At 42.3% G+C, this 24,434-nt stretch overlaps 2 protein-coding genes across 4 annotated transcripts; both read left to right on the top strand.

Annotated features, from left to right (window-relative positions):
• The first annotated feature begins 28 nt into the window (after positions 1 to 28).
• On the top strand, positions 29 to 5,266 carry LOC116430363 (uncharacterized). Of its 2 annotated transcripts, none has more exons than XM_076371225.1 (9): positions 29 to 510; positions 812 to 2,424; positions 2,750 to 2,840; positions 3,531 to 3,718; positions 3,793 to 4,130; positions 4,228 to 4,552; positions 4,678 to 4,762; positions 4,855 to 4,984; positions 5,070 to 5,266. In XM_076371225.1, the coding sequence occupies exons 1-9, from the start codon at positions 290 to 292 to the stop codon at positions 5,094 to 5,096; spliced, it is 3,018 nt and encodes a 1,005-aa protein (XP_076227340.1). In that variant the 5' UTR covers positions 29 to 289; the 3' UTR covers positions 5,097 to 5,266. The 2 variants fall into 2 exon arrangements, with proteins under 2 accessions (XP_076227340.1, XP_076227339.1); XM_076371224.1 differs by having other exon boundaries at positions 2,738 to 2,840.
• Positions 5,267 to 6,641: 1,375 nt separating this feature from the next.
• Positions 6,642 to 16,929, top strand: LOC116430327 (uncharacterized). 2 transcript variants are annotated; one of them, XM_031984295.2, is made up of 11 exons: positions 6,642 to 7,596; positions 7,865 to 8,106; positions 8,322 to 8,569; positions 12,469 to 12,752; positions 13,068 to 13,642; positions 14,029 to 14,291; positions 14,354 to 14,690; positions 15,350 to 15,481; positions 15,688 to 15,875; positions 15,945 to 16,088; positions 16,174 to 16,929. In XM_031984295.2, the coding sequence occupies exons 3-11, from the start codon at positions 8,397 to 8,399 to the stop codon at positions 16,388 to 16,390; spliced, it is 2,313 nt and encodes a 770-aa protein (XP_031840155.1). In that variant the 5' UTR covers positions 6,642 to 7,596; positions 7,865 to 8,106; positions 8,322 to 8,396; the 3' UTR covers positions 16,391 to 16,929. The 2 variants fall into 2 exon arrangements, with proteins under 2 accessions (XP_031840155.1, XP_031840156.1); XM_031984296.2 differs by lacking the exon at positions 6,642 to 7,596 and having other exon boundaries at positions 8,063 to 8,106; positions 8,453 to 8,569.
• The last annotated feature ends 7,505 nt before the right edge of the window (positions 16,930 to 24,434 follow it).

Below are 24,434 nucleotides of genomic sequence, written 5' to 3'. Positions count from 1 at the left end.
CGGTAAATGCGAACGATGACTTTTACGCAGTAAATGATTCTTATCATTTCTGTGCTACGTATTATGTAAAACCGAACTGGAATTGAATTTTTTGTAGCATTAAATAATGCACTAAAAGAGGGAGTTCGTCTGTCGGTTGGTGATTCTGATTCTTGGACTAAAACTCATAACTCCATAGTTCTGTTAGAGTACAGGCTGTCGGAATTAGACATTTTTCGACTTCAAGTTGCTTCACTTTCAATGCGAATACATACCGACCTCGCTAGAGAGTCGCTGTGACACAACAAATATGGCGTATCGTGGTGTGAAAGGTTCCGATCCATTTGTTTCGAAAACATCTCGAAATGAACGTTTCGCGCAAATGTCGAAGCAAGAACAAATTATTCAGCAAAAGAAACTCGAGATACAAGCGAAAATGCAAGAACAGAAAGCAAAAGAAGCCGTGGAAAATTTGAAAAAGAGCAATGCACTGATTCCGAATTCGAGAACGAATAAAGCTAATACCGTCAAGTAAGTAGCTTTTCATGTTGTTTCTTTCGAATTGCTAATTGTACGAAAACACTTTTCTGAATTCTGTGTATCAAATGCGATTTCTAATGTATAAATTGACACTTGTCACTGGCCGATTAGTTTAACCGATTAACGACTATTTGAAACGATTGTCGCTCGTATAGCAATTATAAAATGATTTGTTCGTCGGTTAGCCGCCGACTAACCGTTGATCCATTTTCTGCCAGTTTCAAAAATTTCTGTTACTTTGAAACGTGTCATTCGAAGCGTGTCATTATTTCCACGAAAACACTTATTACAGAAAACACGAAGAGAAACCAACCGTGTCGCAAACAATTAATCTATTCGCCAATGATGGTAGCTTTTTAGATCAATTTAAAAGAATTGCAAGTAACAAAGGAACAGCGAAAACAGAATCAATGTTTTCTTTGAAATCCGAAGAGAAGAGAGAGGAGAAGTACACGGACGGTACGCATCATAAGGAAAGGAAGAAGAGCAATGATATAAACAGGGATTGGGAGAATAGAAGAGAGCGTAGAAGGATCGATTCCAGATGGGAAAAAAGCTCCGATAAGAGGCACAGTTCATCCTCAAGCCCGTCTCCTACCAGACACACGTCGTCGCAAAGCCCAGAAGCTCGACGTAACTTTAACCAATTAGCTTCCGCTGCGCAACGTTTGCAGCACAATCAGCAACAGTATTTCCCTAGAAATGGGAATTCGTCTCTTGTGCCTCCTCACGCGTCTCAATCTGTGATGCATCTGACGAGTGTACCGCCGCCAAACATACGAAACATCATAACCAACATTCCTCCTCCAAACTTGCTGAGAATGCCACCTCCCAAGAATCTGGTGAACAGTTATCCCGGAATAGACGATCGATCCGGAGATCCTAGAATGCAAATGTCACCGTCACATACGATACACGGATCTCCAGCTACCTCTGTACAGGCTATTACCGCCAATACCAATGTGCCTCCGCCGAATATTCACATTTCTCGGACAATGCCCCCGAATTTACAGAATCTACCACCTCCTACACTTTCCGCATCTTCACCGCTCTTACCATCGTCGTCTTCGTCTTCGTCGTCGTCGTCGTCGTCGTCGTCGTCTTCGTCGTCGTCGTCGTCGTCGTCGTCGTCGTCGTCGTCGTCGTCGTCGTCCACTTGTTGTTCCTCTTCCAATTCTGGTTCATCTTCCTCTGCATCCTCGTCTTCGACGTCGTCGGTGTTACAACCACCATTGCCACCGCTTCCAGCACCACCACCGCCGCCACCACCACCGCCACTGTCGACCGCGGCACCAACAGCAACGCAAACATCAACGCCAACACCCACAGCAATGCCAACACCACTACCTTCATCGTCATCTTCTTCGTCAGCGGCAACCTCGTCGCCCTCGATATCGTCGAGCTCAGTGGCATCCGGGACGCAGCAACATATACTTTCGTGCGGACGACAGTGCGGGGTACTGCCTCCCGCAACCCTGCAGCCTACGAATCTACCACCCCCGAATATTCCTCCTCCGAATTTGCTATCAACGCTGACGCAAATGCCGCCAAATATGATGTCTATGCCACCTTCGCAGACAATCGTGGTCACCGTACCAAACGCGTCCAATGTACCCAACGTTCCCCCGCCGAACGTGATACCGCCCGTGATGATGTCAGCACCTCCACCTCCGGTTCGTAACGTTTCGTCGAACATAAATTCGGTTCCACCGCCGAATTTGAATATTCCACCCCCGAACGTGCCACCGCCTCCGATAATACAAAATGCCGGCCCACCTCCTTCTTTGATGTCGACAAGTTATCCTCTTCCTAATCAAGTCACTCAGGTACCTATGGGACCACCTAACATTCAAGTGCCACCACCGGCGAGGCCGTTGTCCGGTCTACAAGCTACAGACCAGCTAGGTACGATATGTCGATTATTTTCATCTGTTTACTTATTTCGACGTATCGCCGCGTGTCGGATTCTAATGGGATTCTAATTGATTCGCCGCAAATCATAGTCTCTTCTTTGAGGGACCGAGCGACTGTTTATACAACGCGCATTATTATCGCGCGCGCGATACGGCGAATAACAAACACACGGGCAAACACGAGATATGCGGAAGCATACTTGCGAACCATCTCTGTAGACATACGTACGTTCTACTACGCTACAGAAACACAAAAACTAAAAGTATATAAGCGTTGTTGCGCGTGTCTGACAAAGGCTTCTAAGTGTGTCCCGTAGAGGCTGAGCAGCTGGCACGCATCGTCGCCGATTGCGGGGATGAAATCGAGCAGGAGGCGCGAGAGAAGAATGCACAAGATCCTAAGTTATGGTAACTACTGTCCTCACTGGTCCCCCCCCCGCCCCGTCTCGTGTATTAACGCGTCGCGTTGTCGGCTTACCTCCTATTAAAACCCGCATACCGGTTCGGTCGTCGTTCTTCCGATTTATTCGTTTTCTCTATAGATACGTATAAATACGTACAAGTCGGATAGTATCACAATTGGAATCCAATTGAGCCGCTCCCTTATCCGTAACCTTATCTCTTGCAAGCGAAACAGAAAATACTAATCAGCTTGACGATGCGAACGAGACCATGAACACCATTCGGTAACGAACAATAAGAAACCGTGACACGTAACTGTACACGTTCGAATGCGTGCATACATGTAATTTGAAATTTTTTAGCTTGTTTCGCTCGGAAAATGTTTTCCTTGCGGTTCATGTTTAACGCGTCCAAAAGAAATTCTATTCCCGTCGCATTGTTACCCTCCTTCGCGTAACGAGTAATAGGACCACTTTGTTCATCATGTGTTTTCTTGCTTGTTCCTCTTTTCTATCTTTCTTTTCTTCTTTCCTTCTCTTTTTCTTTTCTTTTCTTTTTTCTCTCTTTTCTTCTTCTCTTCTTCTCTTTTTCTCTTCTTCTCTTCTTCTTTTCTTGTCAGTTCCTCTCCTCATAGAAAGGAATTTACTTTAGGAGAACACGTTACTTGCCAGAGTCTTAAATATTGTTTTAATCAAGGTTTCTGCACCAAAAGCAAAGTGCAGCGTACCTGCAGTACAGGGGGTTAGTGGCCAAGTTCCGAGCTGAAAAATCGACCAAGGAACCGAAGGATACCGGTGCAGAACCTTATTGTCCGGAAGAAGCTCTCAGCGATAACGATGACGGTGATCAGAACCATATTCACAAACATGTGTCTTTGATGCAAGGTGAGTGACTTGTTTTGTATACGTAGAAATTAGAAAGATAAAAAGACACACGGGATTCAATGACAATTATATAGATCGTACGAAAGACGAAAGCAAGGAAGAACGTAAACGAAAAAGACGCAGTCGTTGGGGTGATCCGGATAATAAAGTATCCATAGCGGAACTTAATACATTGTCTACGAAGAAACAAAACAGTGCGAGTCTTTCACAGCCGGGTATTGCGATTCCTGGACAAATTGGCCAACCAGCTGTAATAATTCCATCATCGAAGATGCAACACGCGAAAACGAAAAATCCCATGTTGACCAAAATTTCTAGGAACGATCCGGCATTGATACAATACGCTCGACAAACGTTTGGCACGTTAGACCTCACCGAAGAACAGTGGAAAAAAGCGGAAGATCATTACAAAGTGAGATATACGAGCAATTATCAAGCGAATCGTGTAGCTTTCATCGAGACCGTTTCAACACCGTTTAAGTCTCCATTGAATGTTTCTTATTCGTTAGATAAATCTACTGTATCAAAATCTGTTGAGAAAACGAGAGGAATTGAAGCGCTTAGAGGCACAGGGCAAGCATAAATACGAATACGATAGCGACGAAGAAACCGAAGGCGGCACCTGGGAACACAAGCTTAGGTCCGCCGAGATGGAGGCTACTCAATTGTGGGCAGAAGAACTGACAGCTCAAGCGGAGGGAAAGCATCATATCGGTGATTTTCTACCGCCGGACGAGCTGAAAAAATTCATGGAACAGTACAACGCGGTCAAGCAAGGAAAGGAACCCGATCTGAGCGATTATAAGGAATATAAACTCAAAGAAGATAACATAGGTACGTGACACGGAGTGATCTTGCTGTGGAAATCATTTTCGTTTCTCGATTATTATACGTGCTTTTTTTCGACGATTCCTCCACTGTTATTTCACGATTAACTTACAACATTGTCGTTTACGTAGGATTTCAGATGTTGCAGAAACTAGGTTGGAGCGAAGGACAAGGTTTGGGTAGCGAGGGCAACGGACGTATCGAACCTGTTAATAAGTAACCGACATTTTTTCTCGTTTATACATCATTTCCTTTTCTACAAGTACGATGCTCATTTGTTCAACACGAAAACAACATTTCCGATACAGGGCGACTAATAGGTTCGATAGCGCCGGCTTAGGTTCTGAGAGACCAGACGGGGTATCTAGAGACGACGACGAATTCGACGCCTACAGAAAACGAATGATGCTGGCTTACAGATTTAGGCCTAATCCCTTGGTAACCATACTCTACGTACACATGTCCTTTCGCGTCATCGAAAATTCCATTAAGATAATGTGATACAGTTTTTTCTCCTTTTCAGAATAATCCTCGGAGACCTTATTACTGAGAATGACTATCTATGGATTGTGTCTATGGCGTTAAACGCGTATAAATTTTCTATTTAGTTAAACAATAAAACTTTATTATTTTGTATATTTAAATTTGCGGAAGCGTACAAAATTATACATAAATCATGTCATTTTCTCGAAGGTGGACAATATAATTCAATAGAGTAAATATCGTAAGCTCGTTTTCTTGCATCCGATGTGTATGCGTGTGTGTGTGCGTTCGTGCGCGCGTCTATATGCAATACCTACGCGCGTATTGCACTTTACGCCTTCTCCTTCCCCCGTTTCCGCCGCGTATCTGCAAATGACGAGCACAGTTTGTCGTGTTTGCTAAACGTTAATATCGATAGTCGTTAAGAATGTAGGTAATTTCTTTATACGAGTCGACACTCCGATTAACGTATAGAAGAGGTTACAGCAAAGAGTATCGAACATAACAAAGGAACCATCTGGTTGACTGACTGGTCGATCCACGTACAATACATATGTAGGTACATACATACGTACATATCGTACGTATATCAACTGGTCTGTCTATAAGCCTTGCTCTTACTTTTATTAAGCAGTCTCCGTTTACGACGTCCGACCACCTTTCAAAACGATTAGGCATCGTTGCCGATAGACGATTCAACTTGCATTTATTTACTTCGAAATCGGTTTTTATCGGTTTCACTTTCTTCCTTCCTTCCTTTTCCTTATAGATTTCGTTAGTCGAGGTGTACTTATTTTCGCTTCTCGTTTCTGGCATTTCTCCATGTTATGTATTCAATTTCATTGAATTTCATTGAATTTCTACCTTTTCGCTTCGTGTAAATTATCACGTTAATTTATTCGCATTTTTCACCGATTTTCCCGCTTCTATATTTGCTCCCGAGGCCATCTTTGGAATTTCAATGCATACTCGGGATCGATGCGGCCTAATAATCACGGAATGCACATTTCATGGTAAGATTAAGTAGCCGTAATATGCATCTATATGCTATGGCATATGTACTTGGATAGGCGGGTACATGGAATATTTCTAGTAGATATTCACTGACCGCAGGAATCGTTCACACGCTGTTTCCGACTCGTGATATTAAAATTCAGTTCGACGCACAGTCTCGAGATGAAATTTACGTATACGTACCCCACTACTACATCTGCGAGGTATATCAAAAAATGGATTTACGGTAATGCAAACTTGAACCGAACCTATTGATCCCAAGCGTACAGAATTTATCGAGAGTATTCGTTACATCACCATTTTCTTCCCTTGTTTCCGAGACTCGAATCGTTCTGGTCGTAGCTCGAAACAACGAGCTTTTAATAGAGAGCGTTTTTCGTAAAGAGCCGAACCAAAGGCCGCGAACATACGAATTATCTACGTTTCCGTAGAGTTCGGTAAAATGTCTGAAACGCGCAGGTATATCTGTTGCAGCTCACTGACGAAGATTTATGCAGTTTACGTAGCGCGGCGATCATCTCTGAATCGTGGCTATTCTGCCTTTCTTTTTCGTCCAATTATTCCCGTATGTTTCTCGCAACTCGCAATGTTAGTCGGAAAAAGAAGAGAAGGGAGGAAGGAGAGCGATTCGCAACGAAACGGAACGAAACAGAACGAATTGAAACGGATCGAATCGGATTTCAGATCAGATCACCGCTTTACACGGGGAAAGGACGGAAAGAGACCAGAATGGTTGTTGGCCGATCAGTGGGGAGAGGCGTAGGTACTCCTTCAGCGTCGACACGTGTGTACGTGAAAGTAACTCTTACAGTTCAGCTGGAATCGTATACTTGTCAGTGTTTTATGGTGTCGGTGATCCCGTCGTTCACCACAAAGTTGAGATACGCTCGAGGTGCTCGGTCCCGTATATCATTGTGCGCTTTGTCGGCGGAGGGACGAGCGATTAAGTGAAAAATACCGAAGCAAGCATAGGGCTAATAGAATCGTGAGTATGCCACGAGGCTCCAGTGTTTCCTGATCTGCACCGATAGTGTGATATTATCGAACAGCACGCGTAACGCAAAGATCAAGGATCGAACTCCCCGAGCGGAGCAGAGTCGTACTTTTCACGGGACAGTGCGTCCGAGAGCTCGGTCGCCGTGATTCTCGTCGGACAAATATTCTACGTATCTTCGGATCTACGTGCCGCTTCGATTCTCGAGAGACGACGAGTACCGAGATTTTCGAAAAGAATTCCATCTGTATCGCACCCGGTTCCTCGTACCGCGAACCGTAATCGTTCCGCAAAGTATAAACAGTTTCCCGACAAGTGACGCACGTTTCCCGCTTTCATCGGTCTATTCCTTTTTCCAGTTTGATTTTCAAACGTTCTAGCTGCACACGACCGAGCAGGAGAATCGCATCGAGGTCCAGTGTTGTGTGTTTATCATGGTGAATCGAAGCCGCGGCAACAAAGGATGTATCTAACTGTGCACGAGTATCGTTAAGGAGCGTGAAAACACTCGGAACATGTTTCTATTTTTCATGAAAACAAGAAAACGCAGGAGAAGCATGTAAGATTCAAGCGCGAATAAGTTCATTGCGACGCGTTTATCCGTCTATTTAACAAACGTTTCATTCACCTGTGTCCATTCGATCTCTGCAGTCTTGAAAGATTCCAACATAGACACATTTAAACTTGAAGATTAGCTTGCCGGAACACTGAAAAAGGATGCATTGAAGCAAAACCATTGACAAACGATGGCCGCAGATCAATGAACACGAATACCAGTTGATCGAAAACGACGAAACGTTCACGGTTACTGTTTGTAATCGTTGTAGTTGCAGTTTTCACCGTGTGTGATTTGTGACCTCTGAATCTTTCACACCATATATTATCTCTTCACTCGCTACATTTGTGCATCGAGAGAGAGAGAGAGAGAGAGAGAGATGTTTCGTTTGGTGCACTTTTCTTTTCTTTGCGCGTACCAACGATAAGTGGATGTTTCGCTGAAAAAGAAGAGGAACCCGTTGCACCCGCGAACAGCTAATCAAACCCATAGTGATCCTCATCGGAAGTGTCGGTACGTGTTATTAAAATCGCCCAAATTTGTTCCTTGTCTTCTTTACTATTATTCTCTTTTCCCTTTCCGCTTTCTTCTTCTTCGTCGATTCACCGTCACCGTCATCAATTCGTCATCATCATCATCATCATCATCATCGTCGTCGCCGTCCTCGCCGTCATCATCATTTTCATCTTCCTCTTCATCTTTTCTTTCTCCCTCTTTATCTTCAACAGCGCTGCTGTCGCCACTTCGCCACCATCTGCTTCCTTATCTGTCGTATCCTTCTTTCTCTCTTCGAGTTTTTGATTATGAGAGAGGCTGTAATCATTACCACGTGCCTGTTGGGTTTCGTGTTCGCTGGAAGTCCTAGATTGCCCAGGACCTCTGCCGATGAACGTAACATTCGCAATGTCAGTAACAATGGAAACAACGTCACTGGAAACACGGTACCACCGCCAACTCGCAATCCTCAGAGAAATAGGTAAGCTCGTGTACTCGATGTGCTGCCACACACCATACATCGTTTCTTTATACGTTAATGCACCGCGATTGTATCATTTTATCGAAATACATTGTATGCTAGTAAATAAATAAATTAATAAATTAATAAATTAATAAATTAATAAATGGACAAATAAACAAATAAATAAATAAATAGCCGACGTTTTAGCATATATCGGTGTTTGCGACAACAGTGTCCATGATATCGCGGTGTATATTTACGAATCTGTTATTTTTCACCTTCTCACGTTCGTCGATTATTCTATTCGATTATTCTTACTTTATTGTTGTACAGCGATTTATGAATCGGTATTACGTGGAAGCAAATGAGCATATCTAACATCTTGTGATCGCATTATAATTGCAAAAAATTAAAGTAAGCATTTCCGCTATTATAGGGAACAGGTTTGTACTCTCCTTTTTCTCGCTTTCTCTTTTCATCCTCTCGATTCGCATGGTATGTAGCAACGTACACCTACAATATACTACTATAAATCCTCTCGTCGTGTCGCGTGGTTCTCTTATGTTGTTGGTGTACTGTCATACTCTTAGCTTACGTTACGCTCCATGCTTATATAACGTCACAAAACACCGAAACAACTTGGCTTTTTAATAGGAGCAAACTTTCCGTTTGACACCATTTAGCACTTGACGATACAAAAAGCATACTTGTACAAGTTACGTAATGAAATTCTACAAATTTTGCCAACAAACCACATGCCATTCCCTTTCATATTCTCCGTTGGCCGACCAATTCTTTTGCAATTCTTTTTCGTCCATTCAGCGCGCCAAAGTAGCAGTGTTTCCGTAAAAATCTGTACAATTTCGAGCAAACAGAGATTCGTAAACCTTTTACGATATTTCAGTATCGAAAACCAAGAACCCTGTTCGCACGCCGGCAATAATGGTCTGGGTTTATATCAGCCACGGACATACACAACGCGGCGGGCATATTTAACGTAACGTGGGTAGATTATCGCGATATTATTCGAGTACTCGATACGGCGGGATAGGCCGTTAACCTGTGTTGTACATAATATGGTACAAAACTTATTTTTTTTCTGTTTTTTATCCAATAAGGATACATACATATTATCGAGCACTGCAATCTACAATATGTTTATCGAATTGCATTTTCCAGAACTGTGTGTGTGTGTCAACGAATCGAGTAAACTCGAGACGAGAAAAGAAACAAATGTACACACACCATTTCGTTCCTTTTCGATCATTCTCTCGTTAGGCGAAATGCACGAGAGCGGTTTACGGGAAAATGTATTCTGCTTTTTGCCAGACAGAAGAACATTGCTCCTCTGTTACCCGAAAAGAATCGTTGCGACGCGTCAACGTTTTCTCTCGAAATATAGTTATAATAGTTGATACTATTATTCTATGCGGAAAACCAGTTTGTTTGGGATGGGTATAATACGTCGCTCTACTCCTTTTTCTCTTATTCAGCAAAAGTGTTTGTTGGCAATGACGTTGCATGCTCGTATCAGCAATACCTTGGTAATTTCGTGCGTATCGTTGATCGATTTAATCGTATCCGAGTAAAAAGATGTCATGCACTCGCAATTTCCCCGTAAACATGGACGATGCAAGGACATCCTCTATAAGTTTACCAGCTCATTGACAAATAAAACAATCGAGAACTCGAAGAATTCGTAGCCGCAAAGTATCTTGATTCTTTCATTCGTTCTGAATGGTAAACGTTACATTTCTAACGATCAAAAATATTATTAATCGAATTTACGAACACGCGAAAGCGTTCCGTTTTCCTTCGTTTCGTTTTAATGTTCATTAAATTCCAGTTACGAGAATAATTTGTTTCTGCTTTCGCTCCCTCTCCCTCTCACTCTCTTTTCTCCCACCATCTCCTTCCTCGTACCCCACCCTTTCTCTTTCTCTTTCTCATTCTTTCGCACACGTACGTACTTACCTTACAAAAATGAAAGGGTTCGAGAACTTTTTCCTTTCACCTTATTCTTGCCCATACACGTAGACTATTTTCAGTTATACACTGTTCAATGAAACGATATTTTTTAACCCGTACACTCACCTACGGGTGCATACCGTGTGTACATAAATGTCTACGTACACATAATTGCATTGCGATGCGTTCATATGGAGTGATATATCGAATGATATAGACGCGATAGGAACAAGTATGCGGAGCATTGCAATCCGCTTTCTCTAAAAACCGACAATCTCCATGGTTTGACGTTTTCATATGCGCGCATCTACGCGTGCATCTACCGAAACAAAATAATAAAATGATAAAATAATGAAAAATATACGCGCTACAAGACGTGGAACACCTACGATTTCTTTCGTTTCTCCATTTCTTCTCTTGTCCCTCGCAAGTTTCTAGAGACACTTGTTGGAACATTTCAAGAAATTTCATATCCGTACGCAAACGTTGTCTTTAATTTGAAGGAAAATGCTCAGAGGGGAAACGAGAAACACACAGTGTAGTGCATCTTCCACCTCTCCTACACAGAGTTCGCAGATTACCGTTGACTTTTTAGACTGGTCGCGTAGGTACGCTAATCTAGCATCCTTCGAAAGAAGGACACAAAGGGAACGGAAAGAGAACCGATTCGATCGCGGGGATTGAACGACATCACCAGTGGGATACTAGTTCTCCTTTGGTTGCGTAACAAATCCGAGCTCTAGTTATGACAATACGATTGCACAAGCTCTACTAGATTCCTCGGAAGAAACGAAAGAACGGTAATCAGGGCACACTTGATTCCGATCTACGGACTGCGTAGGAAATCATTGAATGCCATAAAGAACAAGGAATCGAGAAATATACGCGTCGCATCGAAATTCAAATTTACGAAATATCGAAATCAAATCGTCCACCTAGCGACGATTACCTTTCTCTATAGTTTTTCATCCGAAATTGCTTTTAGCTCGACCCTGCCGCAACACACTATCACTTTCGCCCTATAATTTCTTCTTTCTTTTTACAAACATTCTTATAGATATTTCCGGTCGCGGAATGTCGTTCGTTATGTACCGCAAAACGCGTTCCGCTTCCACGTTTTCGTTGCTAGTTCCCTAGTTTCATTCTTTCCATTCACATTACATTTTACGTACAGACAGATTTCTCCGCCTCGATTAGACCTTTTTAGACACACTCTACGATAACAATTCGAATATTCTCTGCAATGAAAATGTTACCACTGACACGAAATTACTACTTGACTACGTACATGCTTGTTAAACCTATTATTATACCTTTGAGGTCTGTCGTTACGAATCATTTGAAAATCAAATTTGAGAACGTCGACGAACGTCCAATACGGTGTATCTAGTAGGCGGTTATCCAAGTAGAAGGGAGGATTTCGCAACGATATTACAAGAACTTTTCGGCGATACGATAAATCGGCGTCTTCCGATTCGAAAGGACCGCGCGGTAAATAGGTTGAGATAGGTACTACTGACCTGTCCGCGAATCGATTGCGTAAAATTCAAGGTACACTTGCAGCTTACGCTGCAGCAAGAGAAAGGATACAACTATCCAAGTTACTATGTTGCTCTCAAGACACGGTCAGAGCTTTATTTCGAAGCTGAAACCCTCTTTAACTGAAATATTCGATCGTTCCAATAGAAGAGGATAAGAAAAGAACAATTAAAGGCAAACTGTTGCCGCATTAAAATCAAGAGCAGTTACCCGGACTGTTGGCCGATTAATATTAACGCGGAAATACTCGCGTCATATTCATTCCCATCGAGAAAGGGGGGGAGGGAGAGAGGGAGGGAGAGAGAGAGAGAGAGAGAGAGAGAGAGAGGTTAACATATCATAGAAATACATACCTTTTTAACCAAGAGCAATCGATTTGATTCAAGTTTCGTTTAAAATCCTATTTTCAGAGAACAATACCTATTCAATGTTTTCGAGGTGATAGTTTCGACTCTGGAATCGAAATTACAACGAATCGAAAATCTGGATAAGGCAGTGGAACACCTAATGAGAAGAGTGGAAGCTCTAGATTCACGTGTCAACGATAATATAGATAAAACCGATGCTGTCATTACGAAGCTTCGAACGTTGGATTTGAAATTGTTTAATTCTCAAGCGACATTTGTACCAGCCGATCATGCTATTTATTCTGCTAGAACGTCCAACAATAAAAGCGACAGTGAAACTAGAGAAGGTACGTATGCGAGTTGCAATAAGAAATTACCTCGATTCAAATTCATCGTCTCGCGAGTACTATTAAGTTGCCGAGAATAAAGAACCGATGGTGTCGATGGTTTGCGAATTCTCCGATCAGAAGAGCAACACATTTGTCTCGCGTTGTCTTGTTGCATATTCGTGCATGCGAACCAACGGGAGGCAATTGAAAATGTCCAGGTTGCGATTCTTTGTCGGGAGTTGGCTCCAACCAACGGATACGTTCGATACAACGGACCTCTCTATCTCTCGCTAATCCTATCTCTTTCTAATTCGCATTTCTTTCACGCAATAGTTCGTACGGCGGAAAAAAATCATCGAGATTCATCATCGTCCGAAGCTTTGGGCGAGAAATTATTATCGCTCGACCAAAAAGTCTCCGATATCGACAATAAACTGATCGATTTAAAGAACCAACTAGACAACAATCTTTTACAAAACGACGATATAAATGCAGAAGCGAGTGAGAAGAAACCCGTTAGCATGAACATGATCGAAATAACGAAAGCGATGAGTAACGAAGTGATTAATCATATAACGATCGAGATAGACAATCTCAGGCAGACCACTGGTAATATGGACAGGAAATTACAGTTCCACATGAATTTGGTTTCCGAACAGTTGGAAGGTGTTTACAATATGATGACAGATGTGCACGATGCAATAATAGTGAGGGGAAATGCAAATGATCAACGAATTCTGAACGCTACAGCAACAACGGCAACAGCCACAGCAACAGCAACAGCAACAACGACAACAACGACAACGGAAACACCGTCATCGAAGCAAAGTAAGATCGATCGACTCGTCGAACAGATGTATCCTATGTTGACCGTATCCGAAAAGATGGACGAAGTTTGGAACGTCGTGGTAAGCCGACAAATCGAACATCGAATCGATCGAGTTCCAGATTAGACAGCAGTGAATTTTGTTTCGATACTCACGTTTCTCTTCAATGATCGACCGCGAGAAACCAAGTTAGACGATATAAGCCTCCGTTATTCTAACGTCGATACGATCGCTTTTATCGCGTCGTTTCGTTGCCCGGTGCACTTGCATCTTCTATATACTCGTACTATCTAGAGGAACGTCTTTTTCTTGCATGTCGTACTTGTAATCGCGGTTCGAAGCAAAACCTACTCGAATTCAGACTAGTCGTATTTTAGCACTTTGAACAATCATTGACGTAACGTTAGAAATCGAAAGTTGCGCGTTGAATTATTTGCCTGATCGCGTATCCGTGAACGTTTAAACAGGTTGGCACGAAAAGTTCCGTGGACGATCTGTTGCCCAAGTCGGACGAGCTGCTAACGCAGACGCAAAGGCAAGAGAGAGCGATAAGCGAAATTCACGCCGATTTGCGCTCGAAAACGAACAAGATCATCGAAAACTTGGAAGGCGTTGAGAACAGATTGAGGAAGCAAGAAGACGATGTCGCTACTCTCGCTCAACGTCCGATTCCAGCAGAACTGTTGCTCGATCCCACGATCGATCGACTCGTCGAATACGATTCCAGCAGGTTCGTTCCTTTTCGTTGTTTCCTCGGCACCAACTATACATACCATCGTTATATTTCTTCAGGTACGTCGGACTGTCCGAGGACCTCGCGCCAGAGACAACTATTTCTCCGGTGACGCCAACCACCGTCATCTCATCGGTGTCCGTGTCGACGTCTTCCTCGACTTCGTCCAACATCGTGCCGTCCAATCATTTCAACAGCTCCATCAACAGCGTCGGTGGTTCGAATAATTCTTCGAATTCGACCGCGTCCTCGGGGATACCGACTAGCAGCACGTCGACCGCGCAAAGGTCTTCCGCTAAAAATCGTGGCGTGATATTTCCAAGCGTGAAAAATAAACCTAGTCCAGCGAACTCGACCTTTGCCACGGATGCGTTTCTCAGTTACAAGGATGTTAAGGTAAACCTTTCGAATGCCTTAGTCCTCGCTTCGACCCGCCAACACCAATTTCACGTCGATTCCAAAGAGTTTTCCCCATTCGAGCAACGAGATGCGATACCTCCGGAGGGACGACGTATGGAAATACGCGAGTGTCGACGAGGAAGGTGAACCTCATGCTTGAAAATCGATTATGCAACGAACCGATTACGGTTATGGACGTTTCATTTAAACGTAGGCACGACCTATAGTCGCTGCTCGTAGTCGCGCGCGTCTCGACAACTTTTAGCCGTGACGTGAAAGTCGCTACACTGGATTTACTCGTTTATCCCGATGGAGAACGCTCGTGTCGAATAATCGAAAATCGTTGCATCGAAAAGCATGTGTAATACTTGCTTGGTTAGGCCTATTTGCAGCTCTCGCCCCGCTACAACACGGCAATTGCGTGCCGATATTTCTTTCTTCTCCGTCACTGTCGCGCGGTCGTGCAGCAACAACGTACACCTTTCCTTACGGAATATTCATTTTGACTTTGCCTCTATATGTCCATGTTAAACTCGAGTTGCCGAGTTCCCCTCGCGCGAATAATGATAGGTTCTATTCGGAAGTCGATTCGAAAAATAAGATTTCGTTTGCAAAGTGTTTGACTAGAAATCATGATGCGCGATATATTGTTGCAGGGTTACTCGTGCGTTGATCTGTTGAACGCAGGTATGAGAGATAGCGGAGTCTATTATCTTCAAATACGCGGTACCACGTACTGGTTCTTGAAAGTGTATTGCGAACAGGACATCGCCGACGGGGGTTGGACGGTAAGACGAATCGTTTGTCGAGTCTCCATTCGTGTCCTTCTACATTTTAGACATCAATTTCTTTCACCTTCGACTCATCTGTGAAACATTTAATGCCAGATAGGTGCTCGGTAGCGTGACAACGCTACATCTATGTAGCGTATATAAGCGTGTCTTTAATTTATCAGAAAACGAAGCCATCGCTAAAACAGTCCTATCGCATGTAGGTTATTCAGAGGAGAGACGATTTCGGTGAACCTAGAGAAAATTTCAATCGTGATTGGGCCGACTATAAAAATGGATTCGGCGATCCGGCTAGAGAATTTTGGCTTGGCAATGAAAACATATACATGTTGACGAACAACGAAGATTACACGCTCAGAGTGGAATTGGAAGATTTTGAAGGAAATAAACGGTACAGAGTGGACATAGCGAGACTGGTGCTCGATATTCAGAAATAACTGGCTCCTCTCTTCCCCTTCAGGTACGCGCAATATTCTCATTTCAAAATTTATTCGGAAGCCGAGTATTACAAGCTGGAGATCGATGGCTACGATGGAAATGCGGGTGATTCTTTGAACGATCCTTGGTACGGGTCCAACAATAGTCCGTTCTCAACGTACAACAGGTAAACTAACGAATGCTTTGCATCGTTCTTTCCTACAAATTGGCATAATCGAACGCATGATATTTTTCGATGGTTGCTTGTATAGGGACAATGATAGGTCGTCGTTGAACTGCGCATCCATGTTAAAAGGAGGATGGTGGTGGAAATCGTGCGGACGCGGATTAAATGGGTTATATTTGAACGATCCGCAAGATTTGACTGCTCGTCAAGGTATCGTCTGGTTTCGTTGGAGGGGCTGGGATTACACGTTGAAGCGAGCCACGATGATGATTAAGCCGAAAGGACTTTCGGGAGTCGCGTAGTTAGAAAATACCTATCTGTTGTGTGTAAAAAGTCCAAAGATTTTGGATCTGAACGCAATTTGGTTTGGAGTTCCATAGTCGATAGATATTTATTTCTGTCAAATTACGCAAATAAAAGAAGGCGAAAGAAAAACACTGGTTAAAACATAGCACCGTGTATGTAAGTTGCAATTCAGAACAGTCGTGTCAATGTAGTTGAAAATTGTAGGAAAAATGAAATATATTAAACATCTTTGCGCGATGCGTTTCTTTTAAGTAACTTCCATAATACGTTTTCTTCTTTCATTCTTCTTTCACTCTTCTTTCTTCTTTCTTTTTTCTTTTTTCTTTTTTCTTTTTCTTTTTTCATTTTTCTTCCGATACTTCACTTTTCGATTGTAATTATTTATAAATCAACGAAAGTATTTGCTTGGTATTATAAAATATCGAGGGAAAGAATAAACTTAATCTAAAAGAAGAAACAAATATGACAAATACTAACAAATGTGCTAAACAAGTTGCATTAAAACTGCATTTCAAACAAAACATGACTGTAACTTAATATTCCTGATTGAATTTCTAATAAAGATGCTTTATTGGATTCCATGAAAATGTGCAGCAATTTTTCGGTTCAAGGGGTGACATTCTTTTTTCTCATGGAAGGCGAAGTAACAAATAAAATACTATGCATATCACGTTACACGCCTAGAATTTTCCCTGATCCTTCGGTTTTATATATATTTCGTATGTAGACGTTTGCGTAGTCGATAGTCAGAGTCACTCAAGTACCGTCGCGTAGTTGATAAGTTGGCTACCCAAGTATCACCGCGGCATCGATAAGATAGTTCCGAAAGTACCAATTGCGTAAGTCGATAAACTCCTTCGAAAAAGCATCTCATCAGTCCCTGGTACGTACGCGTGAACCATCAGGACTAAAGAGGTATTCGAAAGCGCGTCATCTATCGGCGACAGCTAACAACTAAATGCGACATGTTGATAGAGCAGAAAACTATGAAATCAGCAGCTAATTCATTATCAACTATACTATTACGAACAAATTGTTTACCTTTGCAATGTACGATTGCAGAATGAACCTTCCCCTACCTTCCTGTTTCGCAGCGGAAGAGGTTTTGTGTCGCGTTAATTATTTCTTAATTATTATCCGAGACGATGTCAGAAGGAAATGTAGAATTCCTAGATACAAGAACGGTTAACAATCAATTTCTTCACTTGATAGGGACAAATTGTGAACAACCATGTTCGTACAGATTAGGCTATACTTTACAGACTAAAATTTTAAAGCACATTCGAGTAGTAATTAATAAGTTATTATCGATTACCTGGTGGGTTCGCTGCGTCGGTAGGAATAGCGATTGGCGGCGCCATCTAGCGGGCGAGAATTTTCGAAGCTTCTCCCTATACCAGTAATGTGCAAGACAAGGACGGAAATACTGTGCGACAAGGACAGACAAATACTCTCTCGTGTTACCTTCTTCAAAAAGCATCTCATCGGTTCCTGGTACGTACGCGCGAAGCATCAGGGCTAAGGAGGTATCCGAAAGTGCGCCATCTAGCGGCGACAGCTAACAACTAAACGATACATATCGATAGAGAAGTAAACTACGAAATCAGCAGCTGAGTCATTACCAACAAAACTAATACGAATCAATTGATAACCTTTCAATGTGAGATTGTAGAATGGACCTTTCCCTACTTTCTCATGCACCACTGAAGGAATTTTGCACCGCGTTTATTATTTATTAATTATTTACCGACAAGATGTAAGAAGATAAAGTAGAATTTTTACAGGTGCCCAGTAAACAATCAAGTTCTTGACATAATAGGCACAAATTGAGAACGTTTATGATCGTAGATATTAAGTTAGACATCTACACATATTCAGTAGCATTTGGAACCACATTCGAACAGTAATTAATAAGTATTTAACGATTATCTAGTGAGTTCACTGCGTCGGTAAGAAGGACGTTTGGTGGCGTCATCTAGCGGTCAATAATTCCTTAGCTAATCCCTATACCTGTGATGTGTAAGACAAGGACAATCATACCGTGCGACAAGGACAAACAATTACTCTCATGAGACACCTCCTTGAAAAAGCATCTCATCGATTCCTGGTACGTACGCGCGAAGCATCAGGACTAAGGAGGTAATCGAAAATGCGCCATCTAGCGGCAACAGCTACAAACTAAACGCGACATGTCAGTGGAGAAGAACTCTACGTAATCAGCGGCTAATCCATTATCAACTGTACTACTAGAAACAAATTGTTTACCTATGCAATTAAAAATTGTAGAATGAACCTTCCCCTACCTTCCTGTTTCGCAGCGGGAGAGGTTTTGTTTCGCGTTAATTATTTCTTAATTATTACTCGAGACGATGTCAGAAGGTAACGTAGAATTCCTTGATACAGGAATGGTTAACAATCAATATCGTCATTTAATAGCGACCAATTTTGAAGAACTATGTTCGTAGAAATTAGGCCATACTTTAGAGAATATTGAGTAAAATGTTGAACCACATTCAGGGAATAATTAATAAGATATTATCGATTACCTGCTGGGTTCGCTGTGTCGGTAGGAATGAGGATTGGACGCGCCATCTAGCGGCTGAGTATTTTCGAAGCTTCTCCCTATACCTATAATGTGCAAGTCAAGGACATAAATACTGTGCGACAACGACAGAGATTCACACTCACCCGATACCTCCTTGAAAAAGCATCTCATCGGATCCTGGTACGTACGCGCGAAGCATCATAACTAAGGAGGTATCCGAGGGTGCGCCATCTAGCGGCGACAGTTAAGAACTAAAGGCATCATGTCGATAGAGAAGAAATAAACGAAATCAGCAGTTAATTAATAATCATCAATACTATTCCTAATGAATTGTTAACCTTTGCAATTAAAGATTGTTAAACGAACCATCCCGTACCGTCCTATATCGCAATCGACGGGGGATTTTGTTCCGCGTTAATTATTTGATAATTATTACCCGCGACGACGTCAGTAGATAACGTAGAAATTTTAATAGCAGTCGAGTGGACAAATAAGTTCTTCACTTAATAGGTTCAAGCTGTCAACATTTATGATCGTCGAAATTAGGGTAAACTGTCGAGGACATGCAGTAGGATTTTGAACAACATTCGAGTAGTAACTGATAACTAATTATCGATTATCCAGCGAGTTCGCTGCGTCGGTAGGAAAGGAGATTGGTTGTTCCATCTATCGGCCGGGAATTGGTACTAATTGACCAGAAGTTTCAGCGTTCTCCCGGCAGATGGAGCCACACATTCACACTTAATTCAGTGCACCTATCCGAAAATCCTGAGGATCTACCCTAATTTCTGCGATTATAAATGTTGACAAATTCTTCCTATTAAGTGAAGAACGTAATTAATTTCCGAGAAGATCTCAGAAGATAACGTAGAAAATGTGACTGGGGCCCAGTATAGAATTATGTTGTTCTTTTAATAGGCAGAAATTGTCAACATTTATGTTTGTAGAAATGAGGGTAAGCCTTTGAGAATATTCCGTAAAATATTGAACCAGATTGGAGTAGTAATTAATAAGTTATTACCGATTATTTAGTGGGTTCGGTGCGTCTATAGGAATATCGATTGGTGGCTGCCATCTGGCGGCCGTAAATTTTCGAAGGTTTTCCCTATACCTGTAATGTGTAAGACAAGGCGAGTCATACCGTGCGTCAAGGACAGACATTATCTCTCCCGTGTTACCTCCTTGAAAAAGCATCTCATCGGTTCCTGGTATGTACGCGCGAAGCATCAGGACTAAGGAGGTATCCGAAAGTCCGCCATCTAACGGCAACAGTTGAGAACAAAAAGAGTTATATCGATAGAGAAGAAAACTGCGTAATCAGTCGGTAAGACGTTATCAATAAAACTATTAGGAATAAATTGTTTACCTTTGCAATTTGAGATTCTGGAATGGACATTCCCTTAGTTTCTAATGCAAACACTGATGTAATTTTGTATTCCGTAAATTATTTCTTAATTATATCCCGCGAAGACGTCAGAAGATAAAGTAGAATGATTTACAGGGGCCCAGCAAAGAATGAAGTTGTTGACATAATACGCTTAAATTGTTAACATTTATGATTGTAGCATTTAGAGTAAACTGTCCAGAATAATGAGTAAGATTGTGAAGAACATGCGAATAGTAATGAATAACCAATTAGCGATTATCCTGTGAGTTTGGTGCGTCGGTAAGAATGTTGATTGGTGTTGGCATCTATCGACCGATACTTGGAAGTAATTGTGCATAAGTTTGGGCGTTCTCTCGATAGATGGCGCCACACATTATCACGGAATTGAGTGCACCTTTCCGAAAATGGCTAATAACTTGTGAATTCCTGCTGGAATGTTGTTGAAACTGCTACAGAATATTCCCTCGGGTGTACCCTAATTTCTGCGCTGATGAATATTTATTGTATTATTGTATTATTGTATTATTGTATAGTTGTACGATTTGAAAGAATAAAAGGAATTTTACTTTGACTTTTGCTTTTAATTTTACTTTTCCCAAGTCACGTATTTTCAGGTTTGCTCAATTCCAGGAATGTAATAATCGTTTGTCCTGTGCGACCTTTATTAGGGATGCTTGGATACCGTGGGTGTTTGGGATAATGCTTGGTAATCGGATTAGAAGACGGCCCGATAAAGTTTGGTGGAATAACCGCAGGTAAGAAAGGCTGTATGGGGTAGCGACTATGAGTGTAAACTTGCTCGTATCAGCGATAAAATGTTTTGGTACTTTTAGTAGCATTTGACCGTGAATGACTGTTGGCGAAGGAGCTGACTCTTTTCTCGTAATTTTGACATTGAGTCGCGTTTGTGGTTTTTGGTGTATTCATTCGGTCTGGTGGAAGAGTGGTTGAGTTTTATCGAATTGTGCATGTTGTGGAACTGGAAGTGGGATGGAATGGTTTATATTATGTGAGAGTGGTCGGTGGCTCGAGGCTTGGGTGAAGCAATGTTTGTAAGATGCGAGATGTGTAAAGTGGGGACAGCGAATGTGTCATAAAAGAAGAGTTGAAAAGAGGGGAAAAAGGGGGAAAAAGGGGGAAAAAACAAGAATGGCAGGGAAAAAAAATGGGGGAAAAAAGTGGAAAAAATGAAAAGAAATGCTTAAAAATGAAAATAAATGAAAAAAAGGAAAAAATGGGAAAAATGAGAAAAATGGAAAAAAATGGAAGAAAATGTAAAAAATGCAAAAAAACGCAAAAAAATGAAAAAAATGAAAGGAAAGGAAAAAAATGTAAAAAACGGGGAAAAAAATGTAAAAAAGTGTGAAAAAAAAGGTGGAAAAAATGGACAAAAAATGGACAAAAAATGGAAGAGAAATGTAAAAAAGATTGAAAAGGGGGAAAAATGAGGGGGTACAGGGAGAGGAAACAATAAAGGAAGGCTAAAATATCTAGTTTGTTGTGGAGTTTACATAAGTAAATGAATGCAGATGTGTCCGACAGTGGGATTCGTGGAAGTGATTCACGTGTTCAGAGAAAAGCTTAGATAGACTGACTGACTGATTTTTTTTTTTTTTTTTTTTTTTTTTGCCGATGAACTATTTACTGGCAAAAATAGTAACTTGCAAGGACATTTGTCGCGAGTATTCAATCATCATCATCATCATCATTATTATTGCAATAATAATTTTTTTTTTTTTTTTTTTTTTTTTTTTTTAAGTACCAGCGGCGTGTCTCTTTTATTTTTGGCCATATCTCCAATTCTGTTGGGTTTATGTGGGTAATATTTGGAGACATTGTAGCCTGTTATTGGACGCACATTTTGAATATTTATTTAGGACTGTATCTTTACCGGTTCATGAGATATTCTCATTTGAATGGAAAATGCGGCACCTCTGTATCTCCATTTCTAGTGGATGGATTTTGATGAAATTTGTATCGATTACAGACCTCGATATTTGAAGGGAAATGTATGGAGTAGAAGATTGGGAAGCCAATATTTTTGGGAATATTTATGAAAATTGTAATTTTGAATGAAGTGTCCAGTTTCGATGAAATTTGGATATGTTTTAGATTTGAGAAATGTAAGAATTTTTGATTGAACGGATGACGTGATTTCAATGTCATATATTTTTTTTTTTTTTTTTTTTTTTTTTTTTTTTGGAAATATTATACATTGAAAGTTTTGAGCGAAAGTGTCTAATCTCGATGAAATTTGGATAAGTTTTGGACCTCGAAAATGCAATAATTTTGAGTCCATGTATGACCTGTTTGAATGTCATATTTTCTGACATATTGAAGATTAAAGTTTGGGGTGTTATGTGTGGAACATTTTAGGGTTATGCTTGAATATTTTGGGTGTGAGCAAGGGTCATTTCTGAATGTTTCGAGTACTCCCCAGGGTTATGGCTCCATATTTGTAGTGTTTCCAAGGGTTATGCCTGAATATGACCTCGATTATTTGGTTAGGTCTTGGTTAGGTCTTGGTTAGGTCTTGGTTAGGTCTTGGTTAGGTCTTGGTTAGGGTTAGGTCTTGGTTAGGTCTTGGTTAGGTCTTGGTTAGGGTTAGGTCTTGGTTAGGTCTTGGTTAGGTCTTGGTTAGGTCTTGGTTAGGTCTTGGTTAGGTCTTGGTTAGGTCTTGGTTAGGTCTTGGTTAGGTCTTGGTTAGGTCTTGGTTAGGTCGGGGGCCTGAGGGAAGTAGGGTTCATCCAATTGAGATTTCGGTCCTCTTGGATGGATTCTGCTTCCTGAAATTCCTCTCACTCCACCTCCTCGCGGTGGTCCCTGGGTACTTCCCCCTTCTGGGGATGCTAACGGGGTGAGGGGTCACCAGAGGAAGTAACTCCCGTGATGTGTCAGGCTGTACCGGTAGGTTCAACCATGCCGGGGAGGCTGACACGGAGGAGCGAAACCACCTCTGGTGGGGATTGGAAACATGGTCGCGACTTTTGGCAAACCTTTTTTAATAAACAACTTATGGCTGACAAAAAGAATAAAATTAAAGGCTACGGTGCAGGGGGCGTCGGAACCCCCAGTACCGGTGCGGGTAAGAGTGTACGAGCAGGCTCCCCCGCATCGTTAACCTACGACTGCGGGCCTGCCGGGGTTGGCCACAATGCCCCGGAGGCGGAAATGACGAGTTGTGAGCAACCACCGACAAGGCATGTCCCCGGACGACGATCTTCGGATACGAGACCCAGGAGGGAAAGCTCCTTCGACGAACCGGTGGCGGGGCCATCCGGTTACACCTGGAGGGGGTCACCAGGTCGCAGGAGCTTCGAATGTAGTCTTCAGGAGGAGTTGGAGGATGTCAGCTTCGCCTCCACTGCCTCGGGCATGAATATACCCGGACGAACGATTAGACACGTGAATGTTCAAGGAGTAGAGGGACCGGACCAACTGGTGGGGTACATCGACGAGCACCGTTGGAAAGTGCGCACCCCGCAAGGCGAAGTGCGCACCGTCGACAACCGGAAGATGCCCTGGAAGAAGGACGCGGCTCATTTGGCTGCAGAGAGGTTTACACGCCTATCGCTCGAGGGGGCTCACGGCGAACCTCACGCTTTGGCTCCATTGGAAGACTACGACGACTATCTTCGTCAAATGAAGGAGGAGTGGAAACTCCAGCACAAGGACGACCGACAGCGGAGGGACGAATCCGTTTGTACCATCTCGTCGACGGATACCGGCGGAGGACGCAAAAGGAGGATACCACTGGATTACCCGAGTAGCGGTGAAAAGTGGTCGGAAGAAGAGCGACTTCGAGCGGACATCGAATACATAAGGACTGGGAAAGTGACGGAGAAGAGCAAAAAGAAGAAGAAGAAGAAGGACACTTTGCCTACCGACGAAGAAATTCGAGAAGACATAGTTTGTATGAGTACCGCAGACTTGGCAGCGAGGGTCATAGAGCTGCAGGACCAAATACACTATGTGTCGGAACACTCGAGTAACCTAAAGGGAACGTTTGTGCGGTCGTTGCGACTGTGCGCGAAGATTACGAAGCACATGGCCATGGAAATGCACTCCCGCTTTCAGGGGCCTGCGGACGTGATGCAGCTTCGGACGG

Source organism: Nomia melanderi, chromosome 10 (genome assembly GCF_051020985.1).
Source record: "Nomia melanderi isolate GNS246 chromosome 10, iyNomMela1, whole genome shotgun sequence".
Lineage (NCBI taxonomy): Eukaryota > Metazoa > Arthropoda > Insecta > Hymenoptera > Halictidae > Nomia > Nomia melanderi.
The sequence above is the reverse complement of the archived record's forward strand: the minus strand, read 5'-3'. Positions and strand labels throughout refer to the sequence as shown.

Coding starts and splice junctions, on each gene's coding strand:
- LOC116430363 (XM_076371224.1), top strand. CDS start 290: ATGGCGTATCGTGGTGTGAAAGGTTCCGATCCATTTGTTTCGAAAACA. Junction 511..811: donor AATAAAGCTAATACCGTCAA/GTAAGTAGCTTT, acceptor CACTTATTACAG/AAAACACGAAGAGAAACCAA. Junction 4,553..4,677: donor ACTCAAAGAAGATAACATAG/GTACGTGACACG, acceptor TCGTTTACGTAG/GATTTCAGATGTTGCAGAAA.
- LOC116430327 (XM_031984295.2), top strand. CDS start 8,397: ATGAGAGAGGCTGTAATCATTACCACGTGCCTGTTGGGTTTCGTGTTC. Junction 12,753..13,067: donor CGACAGTGAAACTAGAGAAG/GTACGTATGCGA, acceptor TTCACGCAATAG/TTCGTACGGCGGAAAAAAAT. Junction 14,691..15,349: donor TCAGTTACAAGGATGTTAAG/GTAAACCTTTCG, acceptor ATATTGTTGCAG/GGTTACTCGTGCGTTGATCT.